This window comes from Arachis ipaensis, chromosome B10 (assembly GCF_059453495.1).
Source record: "Arachis ipaensis isolate K30076 ecotype BB chromosome B10, ASM5945349v1, whole genome shotgun sequence".
In the NCBI taxonomy this organism is placed as follows: Eukaryota; Viridiplantae; Streptophyta; class Magnoliopsida; order Fabales; family Fabaceae; genus Arachis; species Arachis ipaensis.
In genome coordinates, this window is record NC_142435.1 from 10,855,307 (window position 1) to 10,872,764 (window position 17,458).

Here is a 17,458-nt window from a genome sequence, read left to right on the forward strand (position 1 = left end):
GTTAGAATTTTATTATTTAATTCAATTCATTTTCCTCCATCAAATTATCAATACATATTTATTCACAGCCGCAGAAGCTAAGTCACCCTAAAAGTGAAACACAGCTTTCAATTTTTGTGTCTTATACGTAGTTTTAGCGTTTTCTTAAAGAATGAATTGATGCGTTGTGTCCCATTAATTTAATTTGTCTCATTCAATTTCCATATATCAAACAAAGAATAAGACATTCTTCAATAATATTCCCCAATTTTAGAAGAACGTTACTATGATCAGATCCATATATCTTAACTCTCTTGCAATTGATTTGGATCTGAGCCACTTTCATGGCTTTTTTCGGTGGTCACGACCACATGCTGCCTTGTCTTATTTATCAACCGTAGCTAGTTATACCACGGAACGTCATTATTCTCTGATTTATTATCGATTTGAAAAATCATATTCAGTTTAGTTCCATAATTTTAAGTACCTAATAAACCAAAAAAGAAGCTATATTCATGTTTGATGATGATTTTTCCTTTCACGTACGCTATGCAATTGTGGAACGTCGTCGTCGTGAGAATAAATTAAAAGGATTATTATTGTTCCACATTTTTTGAACAACGAGAGGTTAGAATAAAAAAACAAAAAATAAATAAATAATAGGATTCTGGATAGCTAACACTTATGAACTCATTGCCGATGAAATATATTAGGGTGATGATATTTAGGAAAATGATTTAAAATGTTATAATTGTCACCTACTCGAAGAATGAGCTACGTTACATTTGGTAGAAATTAGAATACGAATTTTTGAAGCACTGCATAGTATGTCATTATTATTTTATTAACGATTTTGACTTTGGTAGGCAGGCTGCAAATGCAATGAATATTGGGTAGGTAATTTGCAGCGGACCAAATATAAAATGGGTCTAGTATGGGCCTCTATGGAGTATGCTGTGTTTAAAAAAAATTAGATATGTGAGCATTATTATTCCTCTATATGCAGGTATATGCACTTATCAAAAGGAGCTAAAGATATGCGTTGGCATATACTTATCCTAGATAGTAAGCTAGATGCTGTTTTTGGAAGATGGATCGAGAGTTGAAAACTTTATCGTTAGAATTGGACCATTAACTGCTCTAAAACTCTGCTCTATCAAAGTTTAAAGTTTAATTTGCAAGTTGCAAGCAATTGTAGAACTAACTAACGAGATGGTTGAACATAAATGAATGTGATGATGCATGTTGGATTATCCATGGTAGCTATGAAGTGGGTGGGGGTGCCTTACAGTGAGGATCGTATCATATGCGTCACCAAGTAGTGGACCCCACTGGAACCCGTATGAGAAGTGTGCTTTTCTGCACTCGGGTCCACCGTATCCCAGCCCCACCCCCACTTTCCCATTCATCTCCTTCTCAGCACATCAAATCCTCTCCAGTGTAGTCACCAAAAAAAGAAAAAAAATTCTCTCCAGTAAAAAAAAATATTAAATAATATCAATTGTTTAATCTAATTTTTTATTCTATTTATAAAATTAATGATGAGTCATGAGATATCACATTTTATTCTTTTAAATGTTAAAAAAATCAAGAGGATCTATTTTCCATTCTTATCTCTCATCTTAATTATGAATTTTGGATAACACTAATTTTCTTTGGCTATTTTAAATTACTTCTTCATAATCATTTTGGTATCTATTATTACACTTTATCACTACTATAATTATTTCTATATATAACCAGAAAAAGTACTAATTAACTAATTTTCTCATGTTTAAACTTTAAATAGTAATAGTAGATTGAAATAAATAAAGAAAGAAAACGAAAAACAGATGTACATGCATTTTAGATAAGGACAAGGGTACTTTATAATTTATAGAGGCCACCCAATGATGGAATCACACTAATAATATTACGCATTTAAATATTTTTATTAATTAAGTCAAACAAAATTAAATTAATTTAATATTAACAAAAATTAATTATGTATAATATTATTTTAAGTTTTATTATTCAATTTGATTAAACTTAATTTATAAAAAAATTTAAATATATAACATTATTCAATCACACAATCCACACATTTAGGGCTAAATTAATTATAGTATAAATTTAAATTATTATATCATTTAAAAATAGAGAAAATAATATATAAATTAATATTAATTTATATAATAAATATAAAAAGAGTAATGAATATAAAAGAAGGGAAAAAATTATATTTTAATTAAATTTATATTTATTAAAAAAATTAATATTAATATTAAAAAATAATAGCGTAACCTACATAAAAAATATAAAAAAAATTAAGGTCAAATACTAATTTTATAATAAAAAATAATAAAAATTGAGAAACAATAGACTTGATATAAGAGAATGAAATAAAATTTATAACTCAATTATAGTTATTAAATAAAAATAATATTAAAAATTTTTATAATATTATATAAAAATAGATTATTATGAGAAAATGAAATACAATCAAAATTTTATGACATAATATAAATATAAAAGATTATGTCACCTAAAAAATTTTTTTTTATGTAACAGTCTAAAATAAAATTAAATATCTAAATATGATTGTGAAATTACCTTGAATTTTCTTTTAATATATTATAAATAGATTTTGATAAATGTTGAGTTGTTTATTATTTTATTAATTTTGGTAACATGTAATTTAAAACAATTATATTAGGTGGTCATCAAAATTAGTAGAATCAAATACATATTAAAGTAAATTAAATTAGTAGTGTAAATTATATTAGTGTAAATAATATTTTTAAATTTAAAATACTATTAGTAGTGTATTATTAATTCATTAGAACGTGGCATGTTAGTATGTTACCCTTGAATTATGGATTGACAAAAACATTTTCCCAATTTCGCCCATATTATTGCGCTTGATTCCGATTGGTTTGGTGATCGATTTCATTAATAAATAATAATACAATTCGTGTGAGATACGATTGTTCTCAGCTCTCAGAAAATTTGTACCAATTAGAAGTAGGAGGACCACTCAGAACTTGATGAATAAACATTGCATGACGGTTGATGCTGATCATTCATGATTGATGGAAAAACATTGCATTTTAATGACAAACCAGTGAACATAATTTGATACAATCGGCGTAGATATTACCACTTACAGAATATCCATTTGCTTCATTTATTATACACTCCCGAACTAAAACTGTTAACTATCTAATTCATTCATGCCCGATTCGCTTTCTCCATGAAAATGACAACCTCATATTCATTTATTCTGATCCACCCTAAAAGCCTCACATCACATTACCCCCCATCTAAGTAAGCTTCACATGATTCAATTGTGAACTCCTTTATAATTATGTTACATGTTATATAATACACTCTTTTACTAATAACCTGCTTTTTCCATCATTTTCGTAATTAATCAATAAAAAGATGTCTTCCTTTGATTTCACTCCTCAAAAAGTAGTAGCTGCCTAGCCGTCAAAGTCTTCAAGTGATTTACCGTATCAGGCAACTGTCACCATATTATAATTAATAATTAACCAAAAGTAGTTTTAGTCATATAGGATTTACAAAATACCATACTATATCATCCTATTACCAAAAATGCTAAATAATCATCAGAATTATTTCTTCAATGAAGTACACAATTATTAAATTGAATTCTTTCTTTTATAATTTTTTTTATTATTAATCAAATTATTTCTTCCCGCTTTTTTTTTTAATTAATTTGATTCTACATTTATACTACTATATATAGACACAAAAATTAGAGCTCCCTCATCGAATCAAATTACATAATAGGATTCTTTTTCAGTTGTTTTTTCTTTTTGGCTCTCTGCCAAAAACAAACAACTGCATTCAAAGAAGGGGGGGCTTCCTCCTCCTCCTCCTTCTCCTTCATCACCCATCACGGGTTGCTACAAAACAATGTGTTCTTAACACACCTTTAAACCTTTCCAAGTTCCATTTTTTATTACTTTTTATAGATACCAAACACACAAAAACATAACCCTTTTGCCAGTTCTCTTCTTTTCTTAGAAATAACTAACTTGTTCCGTTTTGTGTTTTGAGTTTTTCATATGGGGTGCAACAACGAAAGCAGAGTACCGAAGGTCTCTGTTTTTCTCTGCATCTCATTGTGCTATGCAATTGTTTTGCTGAGTTCTGACAGAGTGGAAGGGCAAACAACATCTGCAGTTTTTGCATGCGATGTTTCTAAGGACCCTTCTTTGTCTGGTTATGGATTCTGCAACAAGTCGTTGTCGGTGGAAGAGAGAGTAAGCGACCTTGTGAAGAGGCTCACACTGCAAGAGAAGATCGGGAACCTGGTGAATTCTGCTGTTGCCGTTAGCAGGCTTGGGATTCCCAAGTATGAATGGTGGTCTGAGGCTCTTCATGGCGTCTCCGACGTCGGCCCCGGCACACGTTTTTCCACTCTTGTTCCGGCAGCCACCAGTTTTCCCATGCCTATTCTCACAGCAGCTTCTTTCAACACTTCACTCTTTCAAGCCATTGGAAAAGTTAGTCACTTTTCTCTTTTCTTCTTCTTCTTCTTCTTCTCTTTTCTCAGTTTTTGGATAATGTTTGATTATAAAAAAAATTATTCAAGTTTTCAGTAAATCTAATGCATTTGATAATTTGAAATTTTACTATTAACGAATTTTATTTATGTTTTCTTAATTTTTTTTTCTGACAAAGACTTAAAATGCAGTAAGTTTTTGTCAATGGAGTTGGTAGAGGTAGTTCTATTCTGAAAATCTCAGAATGTGTGCTGAGATTTTCAATGAGGAATTTATTATACATTTCTGTTACAGCCATAATCATAATGCAGTTCATTACTTGATTCAACGGTTTAGATAGAGGTGAACACCGAAAAAAGAAAAGAGAGTTCTTATTAAATTAGTGTTCTAAGTATGAAGATTTTGAAAAGCTGGGGGAAAGGGATTGACTTTAGAGATTTATTTTTGCTTTTATTTTTTTTTTTAACATAAAGGTAAAAATGTCTGATTGGTCAGTACAATAATTAAATGGAACAAAACTTTAGGTGAGTTGCGGGTGTGAACTGCCACAATTTTGAAGTAGACTTCAGAGGGTTTCCAACTTGCAAGTTGAAGCCAGAGTGAATAATATAGTTGTTGTTGTTGACTTGTTGATGTTGATTGATTACCAATTACATAATTTAAGAATTGGGTCAATTGACCACTAACTCAATTCTATTTTTCTCATAATAGATTTATGAAGGAAAACACCAACTTTGCTTTTAACTTATAAAAAATCCAAAACAAGGAGTTCATGATATTTTGCTGCAAAATGGCCAACTTTTGTGGTGTTTCATATTTCTTTTGTGGTCATTTTAGGTGGTTTCAACAGAAGCAAGGGCAATGTACAATGTGGGGTTGGCTGGATTAACATATTGGTCACCAAACATTAACATTTTCAGGGATCCGAGGTGGGGACGTGGACAAGAGACGCCAGGGGAGGACCCTTTGTTGAGTAGCAAATACGCCGTAGGATACGTTAAAGGTCTGCAACAAACTGATGATGGTGACCCCAACAAGCTCAAGGTTGCTGCTTGTTGCAAGCACTACACAGCCTATGATTTGGATAACTGGAAAGGCATTCAGCGTTACACTTTTAATGCTGTGGTAATTAATCTATGCATTTGCCTGACATTTTCAAGTAGAAAGGTAGCTTGATTTGGATGTAGAGAGTCATTTTCTTACCCTTTATTGAATTGTCAATTTCTTTTAGGTGACCCAACAAGATTTGGATGACACATTTCAACCTCCATTTAAGAGTTGTGTAATTGATGGGAATGTGGCTAGTGTCATGTGTTCCTACAATCAGGTTAATGGAAAACCAACATGTGCTGATCCAGACCTACTTAAAGGGATCATCCGTGGCCAATGGAAATTAAATGGGTAACTTCAAATTCTACTATGGATCTATGATCATTTTTAATTTTACATCTTTGTTGTCCATGTTGTTCACAATCTAATGTGAACATGTGTGGTTATTCTTATTCAGATATATAGTTTCTGATTGTGATTCAGTAGAAGTGCTTTATAAAGATCAGCACTACACTAGAACTCCTGAAGAAGCTGCGGCCGAAACCATTCTAGCAGGTAACAAACTATAATATGATTACATATTAATTGGATATTTCTGAATTACCAATAGATTATGGTTTGTTACTTTCACAGGATTGGATTTGGACTGTGGAAATTATCTTGGCCAATACACAGAAGGGGCTATCAAGCAAGGGCTCTTGAATGAATCAGCAATTGACAACGCTGTCACCAACAATTTCGCCATGTTGATGCGCCTTGGTTTCTTTGATGGTGATCCAAGCAAGCAACCTTATGGAAGCCTTGGTCCAACGGATGTCTGTACATCACAGAACCAGGAGCTAGCTCGCGAAGCTGCAAGGCAAGGGATTGTGTTGCTTAAAAATAGTCCAGGAGGGCTGCCTCTCGACGCCAAAGCCATTAAATCATTGGCAGTTATAGGGCCAAATGCTAATGCTACTAGGGTCATGATTGGAAACTATCAAGGTATCAAAACTTCCCAACTTATGCATATAATTTGGTAAACTTATCTAATTTGCTGCAAATTTTGCAGGCATCCCTTGCAACTATATATCACCCTTGCAAGGCCTAACAGCTTTGGTTCCTATAACCTATGCTCCGGGTTGTCCTGATGTGGCATGTTCAAATGCTGATCTAGATGATGCCACACAAATTGCAGCCTCTGCAGATGCAACTGTCATTGTAGTTGGTGCAAGTCTAGCCATAGAAGCAGAAAGTCTTGATAGAGTTAACATTCTTCTTCCAGGGCAGCAACAACTTCTAGTGAGTGCAGTTGCTAATGTATCCAAGGGACCTGTGATTCTTGCCATAATGTCTGGAGGGGGAATGGACGTGTCGTTTGCGAAATCAAATGATAAAATTGCCAGCATCTTGTGGGTTGGCTATCCCGGCGAAGCTGGTGGAGCAGCCATTGCTGATGTGATTTTTGGTTTTCATAATCCAAGTAGGCCACTTACACTCATCCCTTAGGGTGCATTTGATTTACGTTTTCATTTCCTATTTTCATTTTCAGTGTTTTCTGTTTTTTGGATTTTATAAAAGAAAAAGTAAAAACAGTGAAAACTCTGTTTTCTGTTTTCACCTCCTGTTTTCACTTTTTCCTTCACAAAATCTAGAAAACAGAAAATACTGAAAATGAAAATGCAAACCAAATGCACCCCCTTATATTGCAAAATTTCCATTTCGACAATAACACAAATTTGAGTCATGGATGATTTTCCTGGATGCAGGTGGAAGACTCCCAATGACGTGGTATCCTCAATCATATGTAGATAAGGTACCAATGACCAACATGAACATGAGAGCAGATCCTGCAACGGGTTACCCCGGTCGAACATATAGATTTTACAAAGGGGAAACTGTTTTCGCATTTGGAGATGGACTTAGCTTCTCAAGTATAGAGCATAGAATAGTGAAGGCGCCGCAGTTGGTTTCATTTCCATTAGCAGAAGATCATGTGTGTCGTTCCTTGGAATGCAAGTCTCTTGAAGTTGCTGATGAGCATTGTCAAAACTTGGCCTTTGATATTCACATTGGAGTCAAGAACATGGGGAAACTGAGTAGTAGCCATACAGTGTTATTGTTCCTTACACCACCTAATGTGCACAATGCACCTCAGAAACACTTGTTGAATTTTGAGAAAGTACACTTGCCAGGGAAATCAGAAGCACTGGTAAGGTTCATGGTAGATGTTTGCAAGGATTTAAGCGTTGTTGATGAACTTGGCATTAGGAAAGTACCCTTAGGACAACATCTGCTTCATGTGGGAAATTTGAAGCATCAATTGAGTGTGAGGATTTGAAACAAGTCATCAAATCCTTTGCACTGATTTTTTCTTTCTTAAATTTTTTTTTTTCCTTTTTCATTGTTTGGTTTCCTTTGAAAAGAAGTTTTCTCAATAGGAGACCAGTTTGAGGTAACTGAAACAAATTTTACTGATTTGTACTATGTATTCACATCAAAATATTCAAGCTTTTTACTATTTATTCATAACAATTACATTAGCATTTCAACTCCAGTTAGTGGTTGGGAAATAACCAAACACTTTCATGCATGCTTACTAATTCACTCATATGTTACTTCTAGTTTCATAGCCATGCCATGCATGAGGACGAGGAACCCAACACATTGGCAGGACTAAGCACTAACCAAAATACATTGTTGCACATTTTATTCATTTCAAAAAGCAAACATCACAGTAGAAACAAATGTGAAGAAGAAAATGAGACTAATGGAGCTTCAATGGGAAGGTTTTCTGTACTTTTGAAGAACTGCAATGAAATCTTCAATGTAGTGATCATGAATCTCCTTGGAGCTGAAAATTTTCCCCATCTCTTTAGCATTCTCCCTGAAACTCTTCCCTTCCTCATCCACTATTGCCAATTTCAATGTCTTGGCCACTGACTCCCTTGTGAATGAACCGTCTTGCTCGTTTCTAGGCACCTCGATCGCCACCTTCTTTTCCACTAGCGCTCTTGAGAACAGAGCTTGGTCTAGCAAATATGGCAGAGTCACAAGAACATGCCCATAATGAAGCTTCTCAATCACAGAACCCGAACCACAGTGACTCATGCATCCACCAATTGCTCCATGAGCCAAGATCTTAAGCTGAGGAGCCCATGTTTTCCAAACAACACCACGATCCTTGGTTCTGTCCTCAAAACCTTTGGGCAACTCAAGTGAACCTTCTTTGAGGTTCTTGAGAGCCCAAAAGAATGGCAAACCAGAAAGCTCAATGCCATAAGCCAGCTCAGTGAGATCCTCCTGGCTCAGCTTCAACTCGCTACCAAATCCAATGTAAACAACAGATGATGATCTTTGAGAATCTAACCATTCCTTGATTTGCACCCAGTCAGGATTGTTTTCTTCCTCCTCTTGGTCTGTTATCTGCATGGAGGGAGGGAGCAATCCAACCGGAACCACAGGAACATTGTACTTATCAGCAATATAGTCCAACCACTCTCCTTCAAGCTCTCTTGATGTTCTGAGGAGGAACAAGTCGCAACTGGAATAAGCTTTGTGGAGATCAAACTTGTCAATTTCCCCTGTCTTTTCATCCCTGGCAGACATAACGGCTCTTATGATCTCAAACATCTTGAAATGCATGGTTGTTTTGAAAGGAAGCCATGTTGGAGGGCTACACATGCTTTCAAGAGACTTATTCGAATCCTGCACATGCTTTGGAGGATCAAAGAAACCTTTGTTCCAAGCTGGAGTGATGTTGTAATGAGCACATGGAATGTTAAGTCTTGTGGCGATCGCCGGCAGCCACCCGGCGGCGAAGTCATACAAAATCCAATCAGGCTTTGAACGTTTGAGCAAGTCTTCAACAGGCTCTTGGAGGCCTACATAGGCTTGCTTGAGTTTGGATACCATGTTGCTGGGAATGTCCATGGTGCTCTCTGCACCTTCTGGAAGATTCTCTACTTGTGGTAGTGGAAGTTTGACAAGCTTGATCAATGGTTGTAAGGTCTTAGGTGGTTTTGGCATGCGATCAATGTTTTTTGGGCTGTTAATGAAGGTTACATAGTGACCCTTTTGAGCAAGAATCTTAGCCAACTCGAAATATGGGTATATGTGTCCCATGGCAAGCCATGGAAGCATGGCAACGTGAAGAGGCCTATCGCTTTTGCCATTGCCATTGCATGGAATTGGTGCACTTGAATCCATATTTGTGTGTGTGTGTTCTTTTCTGTTTTTGGTATCATATAAGTTTTAGGTGGGGTTTAAGAAAGGTTCCATGCGGCCAAGTTTAATAAAAAAAAATTATCCATGTGTTCCTCGCAACACATGCGGTCAGCAAATATTCTTTCATTAATAAACCTACAAATAATTTACAAAAATGTTAAGTGCTTATTTATGTAATTTAACTTCATTTTTTCGCCTCGGGTATTAAAAATGTTAAATGAAGATTAAAATTAGCTACTAAAATTAACTATCGATATATTTGTGTATAAATATGTGTAGTTTAAATATTTTTAATGTGTATCACTATTTTGTATTTTAATATTATATTAATGTTTGATTTTAATATATATTTAATATATGTATATTCTATACTGATAGTTAATTTTAGCTGCTGATTTAAGTGTAAATGGAATAATTATAAGAAGTGATGCATGTTGTGTTACAGAGTTATTTTCTTTTTGGCCTTTAACAAAGTCCCAAAACGACATGCCACGAGATCCACGTTGCTAATATACTATTATGATCTCTACTCAAATTTATGGCGAAAGTCACTTATAATTCATTAGTCTATTAAAATCTAGAGGAGTATCATGGCAGTAACTTTTGTGTTTTATAATTACTAATTGGCCATTAATAGTATTTTTAATGGTGTGAGATTATATTTAATGGTGTGAATTTATTTTTTTTTTTTATGATTAAGTACTAACTATAAAACACAAAAATTGTTGGCACTAGACTTTCTTTAAATTCTATTCAATTTTCATCATATACAATAGAAATAGATGTGATATACTCCATTTTAATATTGAGGGAGTGATTTGCACGAAATATATACCATATCATATTATATCATCTTGTTATACATGTTGCAGTTTCTTACTTTTGTTAATGTCGTTATGACTTATGAGATTCATTGAAACCTTTAACAATCTAGTGAGCACTTGACCAAATTTAAAGAAATTTTCTGGAATCTTTTAAGAGTAATGTTATATATCTTTTTTTTATGAACCAAGTTAAATAATAATACTTAAAATAATACTAACATTTTTGTTATATTAGAACAATTTGGTTGGAGTTAGTTAACAAAAAGACTTAAGATAGATAGCATTATTCATCTTTTAAGGGGGTGACTGTTTTCATCTTTTCCTTTCAAAACTATGCATAAATAACAAGCAACTCCATAATTTCAACATTTTTATTTCAGAACAAAAACCAGGTGAAATTGAACAGAAGGGAAAAGACCTATTCCAGCTCAACTACACATGTTTTCTAGATCTCTCTATACAAACTTGTGATTGTGAAGGGAAGCAATGAAGTCTACAATATACTGGTTATTAAGGTCTTTATTACTGAACTTGTTGCCCATATCTTTAGCATTCTTCCTGTAAGAACTTCCTTCTTCATCCACCATAGCTAATCTCAATGCCTTGGCCACTGAGCTCCTTGCAAAGGACCCATCTTCCTCCTTCCTTGGTATCTCAATCCCCACTTTCTTCTCTTCCATCACTCTTGCATACAACCCTTGGTCTAGCAAGAATGGCAACATAACAAGAACATGTCCAAAATAAAGATTCTCTATCATTGAACCAGAACCACAGTGAGTCAAGCAACCCCCAACGGATCCATGGGCTAAGATTCTAGCCTGTGGTGCCCAAGTTTTCCAAACAATGCCGCGATCTTTGGTCCTATCTTCGAACCCATCCGGTAACTCAACAAGGCCCTTCTGAAGGTTCCTCAGAACCCAAAAGAAAGGCAAACCAGAATCCTCAATGCCAAGAGCCAATTCATGGAGATTTTCTTGGCTTAGCTTCACCTCACTCCCAAAAGCAATGTACACCACTGATGACCCTTTTTGTGTATCCAACCATGCCTTGATTTGAATCCAATCAGGGCTATCAATGTTAGTATTATCTTCTTTAGCATCGGATGCTTGCGGCGGAAGCAACCCCACAGGAACAACAGGCTTCTTGTAAAACTGAGCAAGATAATCCAACCACTCAGGTTCAAGATCTCTTGAGCTCCTTATCACAAACATGTCACAGGCAGAATTGGCTCTGTTGAGATCGAAAACAGGAGAAGCTCCCGTTTCGTTAACAGTGACATGTTCCATCAATTTCTTGACCTCATGAGGCCTTAAACCAATCTTGGTGGGAAAAGGGACCCATTTGGGAGGGCCATAGTAGTCTTCAGGCTTTGTTCTTGTTGCAGCATCAACATCACCACCCAATTGCTCCATTGGGGTGTCAAAGAAGCAAATGGTCCAGGCAGGGCAAGGACTGAAATATGCACAGGGAATCTGAAGATTCCTACATATCTGTGGTAACCAACTAGCTGCAAAATCATAGAAAACCCAATCAGGGCTTTGGGCCTTGATTACCTGGGAAACTGAATCTTGGAGGGAATCAAAGGCCGTCTTGAGGTAATAGAGCTTGTTGGAGGGAATGTCCATGGTGGATTCCGCATCTTGATTGAGGTGGTTGGTGTCAATGAAGGGTGACAATGGAAGCTTGGTGAATTTGAGGAATGGGGAGAGGTGTTGTGGGAGTTTGGGGAGGCGATCTATGATTGATGGTGTGGATATGAGAGTTGAGAAGTGACCGTACTGTGCCAGAATCTTAGCGATCTCGAAACATGGATAAACGTGTCCCATGGCTAGCCATGGGAACATTGCAACGTGAAGTGGTTTCGCCATGCTTTTGTTTAGATCTGATGACTTCTCCATCTCTGTTTCAAGGAACCTTAACTACTCTTGGCTTCCCCTCGTGCTGCATGTGCAAACATAAACCTATTATAAAATATAAACTACCAATTGTTTTTTTATTTATTATAAATAAAAAAGAAACTATGTTTTTCCTTGTTATAAAATATTAAATCCATTAAGAATTAAACTTCATTGACCATTTTCTCCAAATTGAGAAAGGAGGATCCATCAGTGTTTGCAGCTCTTGTCTTTAACTGCTTACCCTTTTGACCCTCCAATAACTCCTTCGCAAGCATCTCCACTTCATCCCTTTTCACATCATCACTATTCATCAACATTCCAAATCCCCACACATCACAAACATATGAGAGGCACCCCATTGATTATGCTCTCAAGAGTGGAATTCCAACCACAGTGAGTAAGAAACCCTGCCACTGCATGGTGCTTCAGAACTTGCTCCTGTGGACACCAACTCACAATTAACCCTCTCTCTTTGGTTTCTGATACAAAATCTTGTGGCACAACGGAGGCCTCATCTTCAACCAAATCAGGCCTAATAACCCATAAGGACTTTTTCTTGCTATTTGCTAGTCCCCATGCCAATTGTTCAGGTTTCATTACAATGACACTAACAAAATTCACATACAGAATTGAATTTTGTTCCTGTGAATCTAACCATTTAAGGCACTCAGACTCTTCTTTCCACAGATTACACTTGATTGACTCAAATTTGGTCTCTGAAGTAGTTTGATGATGATCAAGGAGCAACTCCATTGGTCCAATGGTGTAGAGCTTTGGAAACATTGTGGAGAGTGCAATCAGCACATCAGTCTCCAGGCATCAAATGTTGGTAGGAGAATAGCTGAAGCTCTTGAAGCTGCTTCGATTTGTTCCACCACAGATTCCAAAAGCTTGTCATTTGGATCTGTGGTGTGATAGATTCCAGGAAGGTCCCTTAGAGATAAGTTCTTCATGCCAAGGATCCAGTCTATGATGGTTTCTAAGTGCCCATTTGTTAGATACTTTGCATCTACAAATAAATCAAATACTAATTAGAGTAAATAAAGTACTAACCGATAATCTATGTAATCTTATAACAACTTTATAAGATTACAAATATATTTATGTACCTTTAAGTGGTGTTAGGCCTCTTTGCATGAGATTCTTGCATTGTGTAAAGCACATGAAAGCACATGCACTATGAGTCCAAAAGAGTACATTAGGCAAACCAAATTTCTGAGAAGCTTTAAGAGGTGAAGGTCATGACACCATCCGAGATTATGCAAGTCACTGGAGGAGAATCAGAAGCAGCATTGAGTTTTGAGATAAGGTTGGAGAATGGAACGAAGCAGTTCTTGCTGGTAGAGTCACAAAGTGCAGGGATGCTTTGAGGGAGGAGGTAGGCCATCTGGGATGGTCTCAAAATTGAAGCTTGGAATGGCATTGAGAATTGGAGCCTCTGGATTTGAGGAGGCGCAAGTGGTTGAACTCTGTTGACAAAGGTTATGTGGAAGCCTTTGGTGTGAAGGAAATTTGTTGGGCCAACCGTAGAGAGCTCTCGACCACCGGGAGGTTTCGGAGAGGAATCAAGCGAGAACATAAGATGAGATAACACCACATCCAACTCAAAATCTTAAGGTAGTAAATTAATAGGTCTCTCATCTTATAAACAACTCACTCTTCCTTGCTTTCTTTGACGTGGGACTAACTTCAACACTCTTCACACTTGCAACACTAACAGAATTGCACTGATTATTAAAGGCAAGAGATTAAGGATGGAAAACAACACAACATAAATAGAAAGGTTAAAGTTTCAAGTCACCTTCATTATGAATTTGAGTGTGTCGGTGGATTGTCACCTTTCTGCTGGAAACATTTGAGCCACATATGCTATATCTATGTGCATTGATCTTTGGTAAAATGTGTTTCTTACAAGTAATAGCAGAACAGAAGGCTTTAATTTTCATATATTTTTCGCCTTTCAGGTCAAACCATTAATCTTGGTTGATAATGTAACAAAAATGATGTGAGCAAGAAGGCTATTAAAGTCAACATAACGAAAATAATGTAACAAAAGATTTTACGATATCAAAATTGAACTTCAGTCTCGTTCTTAAATTTCGCACAGCTTTATCAATTTGACATTTTGTTTATAGGACATATCGGTTTTCCTATCCTCATTTTTGCACTTTGAATAAGTGTAATGAAGGGATGATTTGAGAAAAAGAAGGTGAGACCCACATCTTTGTTCATAAATTGTCCAAAAGATTGAAATAGTGAAAACATCTTGCTCTTAATTCATTCAATTCCAAATAAGTGTCCAATTTTAATTATACACATAGATTAAGAAAATAAAAATATCTTAATTGTAAATAAGTTAAATTACTTATAATATTATTATTATTAGGGAAAGAAAAATAATATCGCCTGTAAACTAAAAAAAAAAAAAGTCAAACTTTTAGAATGGACATTGAGTATTATAATGTTAAAATATTTATGGTGTAGTTTAAATTTAGAGAAAAACCCAATCAGTCCCTGACAATTACCTCGAAAGACAACGAGGCCCTGACAAAAAAAAATTCCAATTCGACCCCTGACAAAAAAAAAACCCAACCCGGCCCCTGACAATTACCTCGAAAGGACAACGAGGCCCCTGTGCCAAAACAAAATTAATGTTATTTTTTTTTGGCACAGGGGCTAATCAGTCCCAAAAAAATTATCAGGGATCGGATTGGGTATTTTTTTTTTTGGGTCTCATTGTCCTTTCGAGATAATTGTCAGGGCCGAATGAGGTATTCACTCTTTAATTTATAGAACTTATTAGGCGAGATCTAATTAACAAGTGGGTGTTAAGACTTAAGCGCATAGAACACGAGTTAAACTGGGGATAAAAAAGGAAATAAGATACAACATTTGAAGAAAGAAAAAAATGTAGCCGTTGAATTGGGCAACGGCTCTATTGTTTCCTTATTAAACTATCCGTTACACTTTTGAACTCATAAAACACCCTTCACTTCTTCTTCTTCTTCAACAAACACACAGACATAACTTACCTTGCTACATTTCGTGCTTGAAATCTTAGGTATGTTTGTTTCAACTCACAATTTTGCCAACCTAACATCTAAATTGTTGCAGAGAGTTCTGATTGGTGTTTCTGTTGTTGCAGGGAATCGAAAATGAACGATCTAATGACCAAGTCATTCACGAGCTACGTGGATCTGAAGAAAGCGGCAATGAAAGACGAATTGGACTTGGAAGCAGGGCAGGGAGTGGAGCTGAGCTCTTCCACCACTCACATGGACACGGACATGGGCCTGTTCTTGGAGGAAGCCGAGAAGGTGAAGACCGAGATGGCGAGCCTCCGCGAGATACTCGAGAGGCTCCAACAGGCCAACGAAGAGGGCAAATCACTCCACAAGCCCGACGCTCTCAAATCTCTAAGGACAAGAATCAATTCCGACATTGTCACGCTTCTCAAGAAGGCCCGGGCCATTCGAGCCCATCTGGAAGACATGGACAAAGCCAACTCCGCAAACAGGAGGCTCTCGGGACTCAAGGACGGGACCACAACCGCCATCTACCGCACTCGGATCGCGGTGACGAACGGGCTCCGGAAGAAGCTGAAGGAGCTGATGATGGAGTTCCAGGGGCTGAGGCAGAGGATGATGACAGAGTACAAGGAGACTGTTGGAAGAAGGTACTTCACGGTGACGGGTGAGTACCCGGACGAAGAGGTGATCGAGAAGATAATTTCGAATGGCGAAGAAGAGGAGTTCTTGGGGAAGGCGATTGGGGAGCATGGGAGGGGGAAAGTGATGGAAACGGTGGTTGAGATTCAGGACAGGCACGATGCGGCGAAAGAGATCGAGAAGAGCTTGCTTGAGTTGCATCAGGTTTTCTTGGACATGGCGGTTATGGTGGAGGCTCAAGGGGAGAAGATGGATGACATTGAGCACCACGTGATCCATGCTTCTCACTACGTTAAGGATGCTAACAAAGAACTTGTGAGCGCTAACAAGTACCAGAGGAACAGTAGGAAGTGGCTCTGCATTGGGATCATCATTCTTCTCATCCTCATCCTTGTTATTGTCATTCCCATCGCCACCAGTTTCAGTAGCTCTTGAAGGGATCCACATTTCTCATGACTCTTGGTTTCTAGTTGCTGCAGAGTTGTACCCTACGACTCTCCTCCTTGTTTTCTGCCATTTGTTCAAGAGTTAAATTAGTCATGTATTGTGCTCATATTAAATTGTTGAATGCTACCAACTATGTTCTTAGATTCTTAAATTGTTACTACTTTGCTGGTCTTTTAGATTCTTAAGCTGATATTGTTTTTGTCCTAATTCAAAGAATTCTTTGGGACAAGATACAGAAATTGAGCTGAAAAAAGAGTACACAAACATTTCCAACTGATATGCAAATTTTTGGTAAGTTTTGGGGGAGAAGAATTCATAGATAGATACGTATAGAAAATTACTGTGTCTTCTAAAGTAGGCCTTGTGTCTGTTCTGGTGCATATTCAAAATAGTGTGAATTGAAAGGCTTGCCTTGCCTATTGAAACAATGTTAGATCAGCTTAAATTGCCATACTTGGATTTATTATTATGCCTGTGAATTTTGAGAGGCTTAGCTTGCACACATATAAAAATATCTCTCCCTACAACAAATACCAGCGATTGTAATTGCAAATAATGTTGCAAGTATAATAATAATTTCGTGTAAAGTACCAAAAACCTAGTGACATATTGCCTTCATCATTATCTTCATTCACAGGCAACTTCTTGTTTATTTGTTTGACCAAATTTGTCTTGGAAAAAGATAGCATCGATATTTATCCTTCAAACTATGCTATTTATCTTTATTCATAGATTTTATTTTTCTTAAAGATACCCTTGTCATTTTGTTAAATTAAAAATTTATAAATGTCTGTTATTTAACCTACTGTAACTGTATCTTTTAAAAGCAAACCTAGTAATTATAATAAATTTTTATATCATTAATGAGTATT

At 36.1% G+C, this 17,458-nt stretch overlaps 3 protein-coding genes and 2 pseudogenes across 5 annotated transcripts; 2 read left to right on the top strand and 3 right to left on the bottom strand.

Moving 5' to 3' along the window:
• The first annotated feature begins 3,752 nt into the window (after positions 1-3,752).
• Positions 3,753-8,057, top strand: LOC107622297 (beta-xylosidase/alpha-L-arabinofuranosidase 1). The gene is made up of 7 exons (XM_016324160.3): positions 3,753-4,493; positions 5,331-5,618; positions 5,725-5,894; positions 6,001-6,098; positions 6,177-6,527; positions 6,595-7,005; positions 7,292-8,057. Exons 1-7 carry the CDS (start codon positions 4,053-4,055, stop codon positions 7,861-7,863), a joined length of 2,331 nt encoding a protein of 776 aa, XP_016179646.1. The 5' UTR covers positions 3,753-4,052; the 3' UTR covers positions 7,864-8,057.
• On the bottom strand, positions 8,014-9,731 carry LOC107622299 (soyasaponin III rhamnosyltransferase). The gene has a single exon (XM_016324162.3). It carries the CDS (start codon positions 9,729-9,731, stop codon positions 8,301-8,303), a length of 1,431 nt encoding a protein of 476 aa, XP_016179648.1. The 3' UTR covers positions 8,014-8,300.
• A 1,199-nt stretch (positions 9,732-10,930) lies between these two features.
• LOC107622298 (soyasaponin III rhamnosyltransferase pseudogene) lies at positions 10,931-12,471 on the bottom strand (annotated as a pseudogene). Its single transcript, XR_015905359.1, has one exon. The product of XR_015905359.1 is annotated as a soyasaponin III rhamnosyltransferase pseudogene (transcript).
• LOC107622300 (7-deoxyloganetin glucosyltransferase-like) lies at positions 10,931-14,420 on the bottom strand (annotated as a pseudogene). Its single transcript, XR_015905360.1, has 4 exons — positions 14,273-14,420; positions 13,581-14,184; positions 12,648-13,480; positions 10,931-12,514 (listed from the first exon to the last, which is right to left on the bottom strand). The product of XR_015905360.1 is annotated as a 7-deoxyloganetin glucosyltransferase-like (transcript).
• Positions 14,421-15,368: 948 nt separating this feature from the next.
• On the top strand, positions 15,369-16,737 carry SYP111 (syntaxin of plants 111). Its single transcript, XM_016324163.3, has 2 exons — positions 15,369-15,532; positions 15,617-16,737. The coding sequence occupies exon 2, from the start codon at positions 15,627-15,629 to the stop codon at positions 16,572-16,574; it is 948 nt and encodes a 315-aa protein (XP_016179649.1). The 5' UTR covers positions 15,369-15,532; positions 15,617-15,626; the 3' UTR covers positions 16,575-16,737.
• Positions 16,738-17,458: the final 721 nt, after the last annotated feature.